Genomic DNA, 17,281 nt, shown 5'->3' on the forward strand with positions numbered 1-17,281 from the left:
TCTGTCTGCTTATTGTCAGTGACCCCATAGGCTGCTTCTAAAAGACCTTGGAAATGTAGTGCCTGCCAGTTGATTGTAGAAGAGGAAAGTGAATGAGCCCCGAGAAGGTGCAGCGGGGGAAAAGTGCAGATTGACTGTTGACCGGTGGCTGCTGCTGCCATGCAGCATGCATTGGGTTGTTGATTCTACAGACATATGTTTGGGATCCCCACTGTGCCAGGCCTGGACTCTCTCGGCTACAACCATGAATTAGACATGGTCCTTGCCCTCAAGGAGCTTATTCTTTAGTGAGGCAGAAAAAAAATCTTGCCACTTTCCATAACAAATGTGTTTATTGATTACTTACCGTACATCAGTAAGATTTTGCTTAGCTCTCACAATAAAATGGCAACCCACTCCAGTGTTCTTGCCTGGAGAATTCAATGGACAGAGGAGCCTGGCTGGCTGTAGTCCGTGGGGTCACAAAGAGTCGGACACGACTGAGTGACTAATACTTTCACTTTCACAATAAATAGTAGGACTGTGACCCCTGTATTACAGTTGAGCAGCTAAGGCTCAGAGAGGGCAATAACTCTCTCGGATCACACAGCTGGTGAGTAGTGAGTCAGCATTCAGACCCAGTGAGGTTGACTCCAGAGTGTGTGCTCCTTTAGGCCTGATGGAAGGGTCATGGGAGGATGGAGAGGTGTTGTTACTGGTGACCTTGCTGGGTCTGGAAAGTGGCTGAGATTCTCTGTGGAAAATGCATCATGGGAATTGTCAGTCATCTGCTCAGTCTTCATTCCTTAAACTTGAGAAAGACATAAGTGCCGGTATTAAGGTGGGGACATTGTTTGGATACATAGTGAATGTCACCAGGATGAGTATAACGGCCACATTTTCTTTTTTCAACTCATCTTGAGATCTGAATGTTTTGGCTGCCATGCTGAATTGGTAAGGATGTTGTAGAAATCCTTATGTAGGCCTCCCCAGAATTTTATTTTTTTAAAATACTAAGTTTTCTTGGTTCTGTTGGTATTGGTAAAGGCACATCAGGGGAACCCTGGGGGGGATTTTTTATTATCCATCCTTGCTCCCCTACACTATTGCCCAACACCCCAACCAGCCTTCAGACGTTTCCACTAACTTACCCTCCCTGCAGGCTCCTGCTGCTGCAGCTCCTGGCTGCCTGCAGTTACCCCGGGGCTCGAGCATGCAGGCTTTGCTTATGTGAAAAGATGCTGCTGGAGTGAAAGGACTGTGATGCCAGCTGAGTTGCTATAGTTATAATTTAATTGCATCAGCTTTACAGCCTATTAAGAGCGAAAAGGGAAAATGTTTTCTTGGTAACAATTATCAGTCATGCTCTCTTTCTTGTAAATTTCCATTCTTCCTCATTTCTTTCTACCTTAAATTCATCATTTTAGTGGGGAGGAATTTGGAACGTTGAAAGAATGGGTATAGGGTGGGGCAGGTGCTTAAAAAGAAACCAAAGGGCTGATGACTGTATTTTTCCATCTCTGTGATAGGCAGAGACATAAAGTATGATGTGAATATTTTAGTACAGGATGAGGGCAGAGGAAAGAAGTGAATAGGGAAAATTTTCTTACATGAAATAAATTTTGAAAGAAATTTCTGTCTTCAAGATTTTAGTTAAGATTGGATTGTAGATTTAAGATTGAATTGTTCTGTGTTGAAATGCATTTGTTTAAATAAACTGTGTTGGATTTTTCATTTTAGGGAACAGATTTGATTGCTTTTTTGCATGTGTGTGTGATATTTTTAAATTGTTAAATTTCTTCACACATAAAAGAATATGCATAACGTATATGAAGGTATAAATCAGGGGTTGGCAGACTAAGACCCAGGAGCCAAATACAACTTGCTGCCTGTTAATGTTTTGTTGGAACACAGCCACACGTACTTGTTTGTGTATTGTCTGTGCTGCCTTTGTGCTACAGTAGCCGAGTTGAGTAGTAATGACAGACTGTATGGCCGGCAAAGCCTGAAGTACTTGCTGTCTGCCTTTTACGGAGTTAAGTTTGCCGACTCATGGTGTAAATAGTAGTAAAGTGAATGAATACCGCTGTGCACATTGCGCAGTTAAGACATAGAATGTTATCAGTAGCTGTGAACCCCAGTCTGGGTACACATCGTCAATTACATCCCCCTCTTTTCCCACGGGCGATGCCTCATTGAATTTTTCCATTCAGCTCAGAAACCAAACAACCTCGGATACAAAGAAAAAGTCGGCAATCACTCTCTCTGCCTAACTTTACCTACAAGGTGATCAATGCCATTAACTTGCTTGTTCTTTCACAGTTTTCCCCATGATCAGGCAAAACATGTATACACTTTTATTTGCCCAGAGTTAAACAGCAGATTATAACATTTTCTGTGCTCATACTACTAACCTACCTTTTAAAGCACTTATTGTTTGTCAGACGCTGTGCCAAGTACTTTACATGCATTATGTACTTTCCTGTGAAATAAAATAACCCTTTGAAATAAGTGTGACTGTCTCCTTTTTATATTGAGGAGTCAGAGAGCAGGTAATCACGCCAGAACTCCAACCCAGCTTGGGCAGTGCGAATCCCTCTTGTTTGTGAGGCATGTTCAGTTCCCGAAGGCTTATCATGGGCGTTCTCCCAACTGGTCTTCACAGCCCTGAGAGGTGAGAGAGGGAGGGCTTTCCTCTACATGTTAGCAGGAGAAAAAGGAAGCTTGGACAAGTGAGCTGTCCAGGATTTTCAGTCAGTATCTGACAGATGGGACTAACCCAGGCCTCTGGACTTTCTTCTGAGAACAGCTTTTGTCTTCTTGTTCTCCTGGGACTGGACTGTTTGACTCCAGCTTCTCTGGCTTTCTGCTCAGGAGAGGCTCTCTGGCTTGTAAAAATTGGGGCAGGGAACCTTTGGGTTTTTCCGCCCTGAGAAGGTGAAACAGCCTTTGTTGGTATTAGTAACATCATCCCTACCCCAGATTGCCTGCCTCCTTTATGGTCCCTCCCTCCACCCCCAGCTCCCCACCCCAATCAGGGCTCCTGTGAATGCACTGCACAGTCCGTGAACTGCACACTTCCTCTGGGCACCAGCCACCTCGATGACTTTTCCTCATAATTTTCATAGCTAATTTTTAAATTTCAAGGTTCCCAACCCTGGTATGCCTTTAAATCTCTGGCCTCTGAATACATTCTCACGTATCACTGGTGGGGATAGAGTGCCGGTGGGACAGAATTTGGCAGTAGCTAGTGAATTTACTCTTGACCCAGCTGTCACACTTCTGAAGATCTCTCCCAAAGATACACTGGCAAAAGTACAAAAAGATGTGTGCACAAGGATATTCTTTGCAGCATTGGTTGTAATAGCAAAAGTTAGAAACAATTCCAGTATCCATCAATATGGGACTGGTTGAATAAATGTGGTGCATGTACATAGCAGTAGCAGAAAGGAATGAGAATATACACTCATTGGATGGAGTGTCTCCAGGCCATGTTGCTAAGTAAAATAAACATGAAAGGTGGAGGAACGTGTATGCTGCTGCTGCTGCTGCTGCTAAGTTGCTTCAGTCGTGTCCAACTCTGTGCGACCCCATAGACAGCAGCCCACCAGGCTCCGCCGTCCCTGGGATTCTCCAGGCACAAACACTGGAGTGGGTTGCCATTTCCTTCTCCAGTGCATGAAAATGAAAAGTCAAAGTGAAGTCACTTGGTCATGTCCGACTTTTCGGGACCCCATGGACTGCAGCCTACCAGGCTCCTCCGTCCACGGAATTTTCCAGGCAAGAGTACTGCAGTGGGGTGCCATTGCCTTCTCCGTTATTTAAGAAAGCAGGTGAAGGAAAGTCCATGTGTGTGGATTGGAAAACTTCATCTCATTAAGATGTTAACATTCCCCAAATTGATCTATGGATTAAGTGCAATTCCTATCAAAATCCCAGGTGGCTTTTTTGCAGCAACTTATAAATTGATCCTAAAATTTGTATAGAAATTCAAGGAACCTAGAATGGCCACAACAATCTTTTTTTTTAATTGAAGTATAATTGAGCTAGAGCACTTTGTTAATTCCAGGTATAACAGTGATTCGATATTTCTTTATAGAATGATCACATAAGTCTAGTTACCATCTCACCATACAAAGTTATTACAGTATTATTGACTGTATTTCCCATTCTGTGCATTTCATTCCAGTGACGCATTTATTTTATAATTGGAAGTTTGTACCTCCTGATCTCCCTCCCTGCATTTCACTCGTTCCCCCTACCTCCCTCCCCTCTGGCAACCACCTGTTCTTTGAATCTATGAGTCTGTTTCTGTTTTGTTATGTTTGTTCACTTGATTTGGTTTTGAGATTCTGCATATAAGTGAAATCATACGGTATTTGTCTTTAAAATTTTAAAACTCTTAGAGGAAAACATAGGCATAAATCTTCCTGACCTTAGGTTGGACAGAGCCTTTTTGGATATGAAACCAAAAGCGCAAGTGACAGAATCAAAAATAAACTGAACTTCATCAAAATTAAAAAGCTTTTGTGATTTAAGGGACACTATCAGGGAAGAAAATAACCCACAGAATGGGGAGAAAATGTTTGTATATTATATATTGGATAAGGGACTTACATCCAGAATGTATTAAAATCTCTTACAACTCAATAATAAAAAGACAACTCTGTTTTGAAGTAGTATTGATTTACAATATTAGTTGCAGATGGACAGCATTGTGACTCAGTGTTTTTACAGGTTATCATCCATTGAAAGTTGTTAAAAGACAATGGCTATAATTCCCTGTGCTCTACAGTGTATCCTTGTTCCTTATCTGTTTTATGTGTAGTAGTTTGTGTCTCTTAATCCCGTATCTAATGTGCTCCTCCCCCTCTCCCTCTCCTCTCTGCTAACCATTTGTTTTCTCTGTCTGTCTGTTTCTGTTTTTGATACATTTGTTTGTATTATTTTTTAGATTATATTTGTATTATTTTTTAATTACATTTGTATTATTTTTTAGATATCATATATAAGTGATGTCATACAATATTTGTTTCTAATTTCACTAAGTATAATGCTTTCTCAGTCCGTCCATGTTGCTGCAAATGCAAATTTTCATTCTTTTTTATGAGTGAATAACAGTCCATTGTGTGTGTGTGTGTATATATATATACACACATACATATACACCACATTTTCTTTATCATCTGTGGATGGCACTTGAGTTGCTTCCATATCTTGGCTACTGTGCTGCTATGAACATTGGATACATGTATCTTTTTGAATTAGTGTTTTCATTTTTGCCGAGTATATATTCCAAGTGAAGTCGCTGGATCATACGGTAGTTCTGTTTTAGCATTTTTCTTTTGAGAAACCTCCTTACTGTTTTACATAGTGGCTGCACCAGAAGACACCCCAGCTTTAAGATTAGCGGGTCTGAATAGGCGTTTCTCCAAAGAAGGTCTGTTCATGTCCAGTAAACAAATGAAAAGATATTCAGTTCACTAACCATCAGGGAGTTGCAGATCAAAACCACAGAAAGATACCACTTCACCCCCGCTAGGATGGCTGTAGTCAAAAAGATAGGTAATAACAAATGGAAAGAATGTGGAAAATATTGAAACCCTCATATACTGTCAGTAGGAATGTAAAGTGGTGCAGAGTTTACAAAACCATCTAGCAGTTCCTCAAAAGGTTAAATATAGAGTTTCCATATACATGAGCAGTTCCACTCCCAGGCGTATACCCAGCAGGAAGGAAAACAGTGGTCCACACAGAAACCTGTACATGAGTGTTCATAGCAGCATTACTTGTAGTTGCCAAAAAGGGGAAACAATCCAAATGCCTAACGACTGAAAAATTGATAAATGAAAAGTGGTATATCCATATAATGGAATACTATTTGGCAATAAAAAAGAATAAACTACTAATACATACTCCACCATGGATGAACCTTGAAAAAACATGCTAAGTGAAAGAAGCCAGTCACAAAAGACTATATACTGTATAGTACCATTTACATGCAACGTGCAGGGTAGGCAAATACATAGAAACAGAGAGTAGATTAGAGGTTGTCAAGGGAGTGATAGATTAGGGGGCCTGGGGAGTGACTGCTCTGGGTAAGGAGTTTCTTTTCTGGGTAATGAAAAGATTTCTAAAATTAATTGTAGTGTTGGTTGCACAAATCTGTGAATATATTAAAAACCACTTTTTTTTTTTTTTTTTTTTGAGATTTCCTCCCACCCACCCCATCACACTTCTTTTTAACCCTTTTATTATGAAAATGTTAAAACATTCGTAAGAGTAGAGAAAACAGTATAGTAAACTCCCAGGTACCCATCACCCATCATATCAACATTCTGCCATTTTTTTAAATTTATTTTTAATTTTTACTTTATATTATAGTTGATTAAAAATGTTACTAGTTTCAGGAGTGCAGCAAAAGTGATTCAGTCATACATACACATGTGTCTGAATTACACGTTTTCAGTGGATGATTAAATAGTATGTGGATTATGTCTCAGTAAAACTGTTTGCAAAAAGTAGAAAACACAAATGTATATAAGTATTTGACTCTTGAGAGTCCCTTGGACTGCAAGGAGATCCAACCAGTCCATTATAAAGGAGATCAGCCCTGGGTGTTCTTTGGAAGGAATGATGCTAAAGCTGAAACTCCAGTACTTTGACCACCTCATGCGAAGAGTTGACTCATTGGAAAAGACTCTGATGCTGGGAGGGATTGGGAGCAGGAGGAGAAGGGGACGACAGAGGATGAGATGGCTGGATGGCATCACCGACTCGATGGACGTGAGTCTGAGTGAACTCCGGGAGTTGGTGATGGACAGGGAGGCCTGGCCTGCAATTCATGAGGTTGCAAAGAGTCGGACACGACTGAGTGAACTGAACTGAACTGAAGGTTTGCTATAATAAAGTATGCTAAGACATGAAGACAGGGATATGACTGTCATGAGGGAAGAAGTTTCTACTCACATTTTTCCAGAAACAGGAGGCAGAGCATGCTATGCAGGGCCACTGAGGAAGCACTGAGGTCAGTCGGGGCAAATGAAGTAAGGGGAACACGTGGGCAAAAGCCTTTACTGTGGTTTCTGTAAGAAGGCATGATGAGCAGGCTTAGGATTGGCTAGTTTGAATCACTTCAGTGGGCTCTAGGGTAAAAGTGCTGTCTCTGGTTGTTTGGTACCTAGCCCTGAGATGATTAGGGAAGAGGATAGTGTCCCAGTGAAGGAGGTGGTTGAGGTATGGGCTCTGGATTGATTAGTATGCATATGTTATATGTGCTTGCAGGCCTCTAGGATTAGCAAACCTGAGAGAGGCAGTCCCTCCAGTAGCAGCAAGACCCCAGATGTCAAAGCAGCAAATAACAGAAAGTAAAAAGATGTGATTAACACAGACGGTTACCTATAGGAAAAGGGAAAAAATAAGATGGAGAAGACAGGGACTTTTTTTTTGGACTTTGGAATGGTTTAAATATTTTGCATAACTGTAAAACAAATCTCAAAAAATTCCTACAGAAGAAAAATAAATGCTCATTCAGTTGATGACACAACCATTCAGAGAGGAACATTTCCAAGTAATATCTTAATCAGTCGTCAATAATGATATTGTTGGTGGAGGGATTAATACTGTTGTTTTGAGATTGTTGTGTATATAGCGTAGGATAAAGCAAGTAGATAGTTAGGGTGGTGATGTTGAGAACTAGGACTTTTGGTATAAGAGAAGGGAGAGATGCAGATAGAAAATCTATGCTGCTGCTGCTGCTAAGTCGCTTCAGTCGTCTCCAACTCTGTGCAACCCCGTAGACGGCAGCCCACGAGGCTCCCCCATCCCTGGGATTCTCCAGGCAAGAACACTGGAGTGGGTTGCCATTTCCTTCTCCAATGCATGAAAGTGAAAAGTGAAAGTGAAGTCGCTGAGTCTTGTCTGACTCTTAGCGACCCCATGGACTGTGGCCCACTAGGCTCCTCCGTCTATGAGCTTAACCCAAAACTGTAGGTTTTTAATTTTGAATTTAAAGCGTCAGTATGAACTCATGATATAATTTATCTTAAGGAAGCTGAAACAAAATTAAAAACTCTGTTTCTAGCTCTGCCTGTTGAAGGCTTAGAAACAGTGTAGCAGTCCTAGTGCCCAGAGAGTATGCTCTAAAAATCCATTTCTTAATAAAAAGTAACTGGGGCTCTTTGGAGAGTTGACCAATTCCAGGTCTGTGTAAGATGAACTTATACCAGATGGCAAGGAAGTTATGAAGGTCCACTTGAGTCATGTGAAAAGATCTCAGAAACCAACTTGAAAAGACTTCTATTAACCACAGATGAGATGATTTTGAGCATGATAAAGATAATAACTGCGTGGAGTGAAACACATCAAATATGCTTAAATTCATGAGTTCATAATGATACTAAAGCAAGACTCATCAGTCACCTTTGGAGGATGCTAGAGAATCAACTCGTTATTCAGAGTAACCACACAGTTGATGAAGAGCGTCTCTGAGGGGAAATATTCCAGCTAATAAAGATAGAATACCACCATTTTGCAACCTCTGAGGAATTAATGAATCTCAGCAGTGATCATCAGCGTCTGGTAACATTCCAAAAAGAGGTAATCAGACGTTACATACCTCTTGATAAAAGTCTGAAGTAATCGAACCAAAAAAATAAAATAATGCCACATGAATCTGATCCGACTGTCAGCACTTACCTTCAATTTACAGGAAATTGGATAGGAGAGGCCAAAGGACCCTGCTAAATTACATCATGGGGATGCAGTCAGTAAAACCTTTATGTGGGGAACTACATCCTTGCTACTCTGAGTGTGGCCCATAGATCAACAGCATAAGCATCAGCCGTGAGCTTTTTAGAAATGGAGACGCTCATACTTACTCTCAGACCTGCTGAAACGATCTGCATATTAACAAGTTTCCCAGGTGATTCACATGCACGTTTCAAGTTTGAGTAGTGTTGCTCTACGGGACAAATGAACTAGAGTCTCCAAACAAAGCAATTGTAAGAAAAAAAATGAGACGGGGCAGCCTATGTGGATGAAAAGACACTTGGAGGCATATCAGTTATTTGCAAGTAGAGAACTAATTTGTGTTCTATTCAAACAAACACAAATCTTAAAAATAATTTTAAGTAATTGGAGAAATATCTTGAATTTCTTTTGAAATAATCTGGGTGGTAGCGAGAGGAAAGTGGGTGGGGATGTAGATGAAATAAACTTTCCTACGACATGCTAATTTTTGAAGCAGTAATAGGTACCAGTATTTTGGTCACCTGATGCAAACAGCTGACTCATTCGAAAAGTCCCTGATGCTGGAAAAGATTGAGAGCAGATGGAGAAGGGGGCGTCAAAGGATGAGATGGCTGGATGGTACTGCCGATGGAACAGACATGAACTTGGGCAAACTCCGGGAGATGGTGAGGGACAGGGAGGCCTGGCATGCTGCAGTCCATGGGGTGGCAAAGAGTTGGATATGGCTTGGCAACTAAACAACAGCAATATGTACAAGGTTTGTTATTTTATAATAAAATATTAAGATTTTTCCTATAATAGTTTAAAAGGGGGAGTTCACTAAGATGGCTGCAATCAAAAAGGTAATAACAGGTATTGGCAAAAGATATGGAAAAAGTTGGAACCCTCGTACATTGCTTATGGGAATATGAAATAGTGTAACTGCTTTGGAAAATAATCTGACAGTTCTTCAGAAGGTTAAACAAGGAGTTAATATATAATCTAGCAGTTCCTCTCCTAGGTATATACTCACGAGAAATGAAAACATAAATTAATGTAAAAACTTGTACAAGGATTTCCGTGATGGTCCAGCGACTAAGACTCTGTGCTCCCAGTGCAGGGAGCCTGGGTTCAATCCCTGGTCAGGGAACTAAATCCCACATGCTACAACTAAGATAACCAAGACCCAGTGCAGCCAAATAAATATTAAAAAAAAAAAAGAAAAAGAATTTTGTACGTGAATGTTCATGGCAGCATTTTTAAGTAGAAACAACCTAGCTGTCCTTCAACTGATGAATGGATATGTTCATAACTATAAGATATAGCATATTCATATAATGGAGTACTGTACAATAATAAAAGGAAATAAAGTACTGATACATGCTGCAACATGGATCAACCTTGAAAATACGCTAAGTGGAAGAAGCCAGTCACAAACAGCTACATATTTTATAATTCCATTTATAGAAAATGTCCAGAATAGGAGAAGTTAGAGAGATGGAAAATAAATTACTGGTTGCCAGAGGCTGGGGAGAGATTTGTGGAGACATGGGCATCTTACATTCCCATGACTGCTGATGGGTTGTTGGAAAATTAGGAGGGGGGAGGGGGATGAAAATGTTCTAAAATAAATTGTGGTGATGGATGTACAACCCTGTGAATACACGGAAACCCATGAAATTATACACTTAAGTGGGTGAATTGTGTGATATATGAATAATATCTCAGTAAAGCTGTTACTAAAAAAGGAAGGAGAGCATTATATTGATACCCAGTCTCCAATCTTCACCCAGCATTATCAGAATCACTGGGAGGGAAGTTGTCTAGGTGATTCTAATGTGCAACCAAGACTGGGAACCAGTGTATTAGGAAGTTAGCTGTCAAGGATTGTTAGAAGAGAGAGGCAAGATTATCTGTTTGAAATGATAGCCTGGAGGGCAGGCCAGGGATGGCATCAGAGCTGACCATTCTGATAGAAGAGACAAAAATCTACAGTGGGGAGTCCTCTGGGTGCACATCATCTGTTAGTAGCACTTAGTACCATTAGTGGTACTTAGTACAGTGGAAATAGGCTTGAGAAGTCCTTTCATTTCTCCAATAAGTGTGTTCAGAGTTGGTCTTCTTCAGTGTAACACCCATAGGTATTAGGGTTACTGGTGCTGCCAGGTGGTCTCACTTCTTCTGAATTACTCAGAATGAGCGGAGACTTTGTCAGTGGAATGTTGAGGTATTAAACCGTAATCCAAAAGTAACAGTCTAAACAACTTAATCTTCCTAGGTTTCTTTCTTCTAGAAAGTGTTCTGGATATTAGTGAGACTCTATAATTATTTTTGGTCTCCATTGTCACATTACTCAAGTGAGTAGACATAAATCCAGCTGTATTATTCTCATTTCCCTTGAAAAGCATTTATTAGTCACGTGTTAGACTGGGCAACAGAGGGGGAACTTGAAGATGCACTTTACATGATGTTTGGCTTTTGAAGAGAATCTTTGGAGAATTGGCCTTGAATTCTGGTTTTACTGCCCTTTGCAGGTTATTGATTGCCCTGGACTTTTAGTTTCCTTAATGAATGAAGTTTGAACTAGGTTACTCCTTAAGCTTCTAAAATTTTGAGGTTCACTACATCTGTCTGTACAGAGGCTGTAAATATAGCGTGCTGGTTAAGAGTTTGTGGTGTGGAGTTTGGTGACCTGGCTCTGCTGTTTCCTGGCTTTGTGATTTTGAATAAGTTGGTTAACCTCTTTGCACTTTGGTCCCCCCATCTGGAAAATGGTGATTGAGAATAATACCCACCTCACAGTTTTCTTCACTGTAAAATATTTGAAGCAGTTTAGCCTATGATTTTATTGATATGCTATCATTTTATCCTATATAGGTCCCTCACTCTAATTTAGGCATGATCAGAACTCTTACTAAAAAATGCAACGTTGTATCTGTTATACCAGGTGGTAGATGTTTTTGGAAAGGTATAAAGCAACCATACAAAAGTATTCATGCAGCGTATAAGATGTTTTATACTAAAAATACTCTTTAATATTTTAGGAAGTACATTAGATGTCCTAATTCTTTTTTTCTCCCTGCCCTGTATCCTCATATAGGTCAGTTCTCCTTGGGTCTCGGGGACTTGACATATCCCACATCTCACAGCGATTGGAGAGTCTGAGTGCAGCCACCACTTTCGAGCCCCTTGAGCCTGTGAAGGATACAGACATTCAGGTAAGGGATGCCAGGCACCAGGACTGGTGCAGTGAAACCCTGAGCATGCAACCCCAGCTGAAGGCCCTGACCCTTTGTTCACCAGCTGGTTTAGTAATTCCATATTTCTTTGTTAATTTTCTTCTTCAAATATTAAGAGAATGAGAGGCTCAGATTTGGAGGAACATTGGATTATTTTCACAGTGCTCTGCAAGACTGAATTTAGGGAAGCAGTTCCGACCTGCACTTTTTAAATTATTGTAATTACGAGCACAGATTTGTCTTCCTTCTTTGGGCTTAATCCAAGGGACAGAGACATTAGTTGTAAGTTTCTCTTGCTTTCTTTGCTAGATCTCAAATAGTTTTACTATTCCTCTTCCACATTTCTTTTCTGCATCTTGCTTGTATGCATTGGCAAAGAGCTGGGAAAAACTTAAGTACTATTTACTGAAACCCACTTATCGATTTCTAGGAAGTATTTGGCTCCATTAGTGGCACCAGGAAATGGCCTAATAGAGCACTCCAGTCTCATTTAACCTAGCATGCCACTGGCACAATTGATTGCTATTTTAATCTAATCAGAAACTAGTGGCTGTGTGAGTGTGTGTCCAAAATTGTTAAGAAAAAATCTTGTGATCCATTTAGTTTTGAGGAATTGGAGCACTGATTTGTGTTAGAGTGAAGGGATGGTAGGATACCATTTTTGTCATTGACTTACCTTTGAGATAAAAGGATGCAGGTCCTACAGAGGCAAATCCTAGTATGAATGGATCTATTATTATTTGGGCTCAATTTGAAACACTTCACCCCACCATCCTTCTCAAGAACTGTTTTAATCCATCTAATGGCCACAGTGCTACTGCATTTATTCCACTTCAGAAACCTAAAACCCTAGACTTTTGAGTTGAGAGTTGAATAACTACAGATGTTCGTTATTTTCTGTGTTATTGATGTGTTCCCAGACTATGAAAATTCAGTTTTTCCCAGTTTTATATGCTAAATTATATTTGCCTCTCACGTTACAGATGCTTTCTTATTTCCATGTAATTTTAAAATGGCATGTATAATTGCCTCTTTTTTTTAAGTTTTAACTGTTCCTCTCTCCACCTTCTATTTTGCTTGATGCCCGGTAAACAAATATTGGGGGTGGCCAAAAAGATCATTCGGGTTTTCCCATAACATCTATGGAAATGCCCAAATGAGCTCTTTGACCAACCCAGTACTTACAACAGGATCAAGGTGGTTGAATGGGATATAGTTCAAATAATTTGAATAATCACCATGTATTTAGGGGAGTATCCAAATAGTGTGGAAAGAGATGGCACTTACTGAAAGGTTGTTATTTGAGTTGTTTTTAATGTTTAAGATGCCAGATAAGTTGTTTATTTTAAAAACTGCTTTTTTGACTTTCTTTGGCATATTTGTAATGCGTATTTGGAGTACCCAGCAATGTTTAGTGAGGCAGTTCATGAATTCCCTTTGATGTGTTACGTTTTTTGCTCTGAGGGATTAATGACAGGTTTACAGATGTATTAGGTAATAATGATTTATTCTAACCTTCTACTTTATGTGTGAACACTGTCCTTCAACAGCCCCATTAGGTGGCTTCCTAGCAGTGCATGCTTGGTCACATCAGAGAAAGTTTCTTAATTTGAAATAAGCATGGCTAAGAGTTTTGGTCCTGCCCCTGCTGTGAACCTTTGAACTTTGAGAGGAAGGATGCTTCCATTTTGGAATTTAACCTCTCAGTTGAGCTATTCTGGAATATTTTTAAAAATGTGAGTTGGTTGCTCTAAGATAAGTTTTGATTATTTGGGAATTGATCATCTAGACCTGCAAAGACTAACTAGTTTTAAGACAAAGATTTAAGACTAACTAGTTTCAAAATAAAATCCTCTGTTGACTTCATCTTCTTGCCAGCAAAGCCTTTTAAAGAAGAAAATTTAACTTTCAAAGGACTGAGTCTTTGGCCTAATTTGAGCTAGTGGTTGATAGAGATTTGAAGTCTTAAGTTGCATTGTGTGGCTCCGTTGACCTATGCCTTAACTTCCTGTGCAGGATATAGTATCATGTCCTTTTCTGACTTCCTGTGTAGTAATCAGATATAGGAGCCAAGCCAGCCTCCCCCCTTCACAGGAGTGATCCTCCTTTTAATTCTTCTCTTCATGTATTGATTATCCAGGAAGAGTTAATTTGGACATTTTAAGTTTGAAAAACCAGATATACTTTTTGATGGACACTTTATTCTCACTTATTTTTCTTACCAGCTTTATTGAAATGATTCACATAGTATAAATCTGATCAGTTTTTGTATATGAATGTCATGTTTTCCAACTATGCAGTTCTGAGATAAGAACACACCCTAATCTCATATACTGAGTATCAGTCAGAGTGAATTTATTATGTCAGTATATATTTTCATAAAAGGAAATGCTGAAGGAGCCTTTGGTAGATTCTGCCCAAGACTTTGTATTGTCCAATGTTTGCATTACTTATAAGCTTGAAAAGGCATTTTCCCATGAATAGATTGTCCTTTTCTGTTTGGTAAACATTGATTGTATTTCCTTCTCTTTCTAATGGAGCTTGAAATTAATACAAGTTTTTTGTTGTTTATCATAATCAGTCATCTTGGCATGCACTGAGAATGCATTTTTAAATTGCTGTGGCCAGCAAAGGTAACATATTTAAATAAACCCACTTAAATATATGTTTGAATGATACTAGTGAAATTTTAAAAAATGTTTATTGACTTAATTTTTGGAAATGTTCATAAAGAAGGCCTACACATTTGCTGTAATAGAGATGAAGAGCAATAATTGTTAACAGGATGTGGTACTAAAGCAGCTACTGCTCTATTCTGAGTGACTTTGTGGTGCTTGTAAGTACTGTCCGTCTCACAGAGATCCTCTTGCTCACTTCTGTCTTTGGAAGAAAAAGTACTGAGGGTAGACTGCACATTTTTACTGTGGTCTGAACAGACCTAATGTACCATGGATGATATGTATTATATAGTAATAAAGTACACAGTTACACAGTTCAGTTGTGTTCTGGGCTTTTTCACTAGATTACATGTATTTTTTAAGAAAGCTGTGCAGAAATAACCTGGGCTGGCCATAAAAATGGGAGCTGCAGTTTCTTGGCATTAGCCTGCAATATTTCCAAATGGCAATAGACCAAAATATAATATTATTGCTAAACTTACTTAGATTCATATTGCTGCCATAACAAATTACCACAAACTTAGTGGCCTAAAACATTAGAAATTCATTCTCTCACTGTTCTGGAGCTCAGAACTTTGAAATCAGGGTGTTGGCAAGGCCCTCCGAAGGCACTAGGGGAGACTCCTTCCTCTTCTAGCTTCTGGTGGCTCCTGACTCCCCTTGACCTGTGACAGCAGAGGCACAGTCTGCCTCCATCTTCATAGGTTTTTTTTCTTTCTTTCCTCATGTGTGTCAATCCACTTCTCCCTTCTAAGAACACCAGCCATTGGATTTAGGGCCCACCCTAAATCCAAGATGATCTCAGCTAGAGATCCTTATCGTAATTACATTTGCAGAGACCCCATTTCCAAATAGGATCACATTCACTGGTACCAGGAGTTAGGACTTAGACATAGCTACTTTAACCCACTGTATTAACAGTGCCAGAAAATGTAAAACTATAAATTAACTGAAATGAAACATTCTGTGTTTCACAGCTGGACGGAGTGTCAGGATAAGGCGTCTATTGCTAGTTGTTCCAGGGACTGCAAAGCTCAATCAAGTATCTGATCTCACCCTCAGCTCTCTTTTAGGCCTTTGAAAGGTGAGGCTGACTGCTAGAAACAGCCTGATTTTTTAAAATAGTTTTAAGTACTTTAGTTTTCGGGGTAAGGACAGGTAGCATTAAATCTAGGAGGGGAGGGAGTACTGGGGGTGAGAAAGAGGTTTCTCCTTCGGCCAACCAGGCTACCAACCGCCCTGCTTTCCGTTTATACTTTAGGCCTTTGCTCACCACCATGCTTTAGCGTGGAGTAGCACCTCTGAAAATGTCTGAGCCCCCTTTCAGTCTGACACTCTTAAGGCCTTCCTTAGATGCTACCTCTTTCATAGTCTCAGATCTCTCTTCCCATGGCCTCCAAATGTAGCATGTTGGCTTTACTGCTTAGGAAAAAAATAAAACTTTCTGAATGGTCCCCCACAAAGTAAACAGCAACCTAGATTATGTTATTGGAATTGACTTAGCAGCCAGTTTAAATCTTGATAAATGAAAATACAGCCCCTTCTATACACAAGAAACCCTATACAGAACTAAAGATCTTCATAGTCTGCTAAATTTCCAAATGGAAATCTGTCCTGTATAAGTAAAGAGAAAAAAAAGTCCTAAAAAGAGAGGAAAATAGCTGTAAGAAAATGAGTCAGGGAACTGATGTATCACATATAAAACTAATGATGCAATAATAATTGATTTGTTAAAAACTTGTTCTGCTTACCACACTGTATCTATAGTAAAATATTCATTATGTCCTTCCTTTTTCTGTCCTTGGAAATGTAGAGTTATGCTCAAACCACTGTTAGCTTATCGTGTAAATAACCAGAAGAAACTAAATGGCTTTGGTTAAGTATAAAACAAATCACTGGTGTTATAATCCCATATCACCTAAATTGTTATTTTCGAGGTTTATCTTTTAATTTTATACCTTCAGAATTAAGGTACTGCTGATTAAATGCAGCTATATATAACAGCTAAGAGGAAAAGTGGTTGAATGCTATTAATAATTGTGTGTTTGTAGTACTGGCAAGTTGTTGGTAGGGAATTGGTTCCAGAAATCCTATGGCAGTTTGTTGAAAAGAGGGTCAGACTTACCTAGAATGATTAGTATGCTAATAGCAGTTCTTCAGGATTAGTACTGGCAAAATATTAATACTGAGGGGAGAATGCAGTAAGCTTTTCCTAGCTTGAATTAGTTGAGAGAAGGGGCATTCTGAATGGGCGAACAGTATCTTCAGTCAGTTCAGCCGCTCAGTCGTGTCCGACGCTTTGCCACCCCATAGACTGCAGCACACCATGCTTCCCTGTCCATCACCAGCTCCCAAAGCCTGCTCAAACTCATGTTCATCGAGTCGGTGATGCCATCTAACCATCTCATCCTCTGTTGTCCCCTTCTCCTCCTGCCTTCAATCTTTCTCAGCATCAGGGTCTTTTCCAATGAGTCAGTTCTTCACATCAGGTGGCCAAAGTATTGGAGTTTCAGCTTCAACATCAGTCCTTCCAGTGAATATTCAGAACTGATTTCCTTTAGGATTGACTGGTTTGATCTCCTTGCAGCCCAAGGGACTCTCAAGAGTCTTCTCCAACTCCACAGTTCAAAAGTGTCAGTTCTTGGACACTCAGCT

At 39.8% G+C, this 17,281-nt stretch overlaps 1 protein-coding gene across 3 annotated transcripts in view; it reads left to right on the top strand.

Annotated features, from left to right (window-relative positions):
- Positions 1–17,281, top strand: part of NUP93 (nucleoporin 93) — a 102,957-nt gene that overhangs the window by 16,259 nt on the left and 69,417 nt on the right. For all 3 annotated transcript variants that reach the window (XM_059876612.1, XM_005218523.5, NM_001098921.1), the window contains exon 3: positions 11,810–11,927. In XM_059876612.1, the coding sequence (XP_059732595.1) occupies positions 11,810–11,927 (118 nt within the window). The remainder of the gene's footprint in view (positions 1–11,809; positions 11,928–17,281) is intronic.

This window comes from Bos taurus, chromosome 18 (assembly GCF_002263795.3).
Source record: "Bos taurus isolate L1 Dominette 01449 registration number 42190680 breed Hereford chromosome 18, ARS-UCD2.0, whole genome shotgun sequence".
In the NCBI taxonomy this organism is placed as follows: domain Eukaryota; kingdom Metazoa; phylum Chordata; class Mammalia; order Artiodactyla; family Bovidae; genus Bos; species Bos taurus.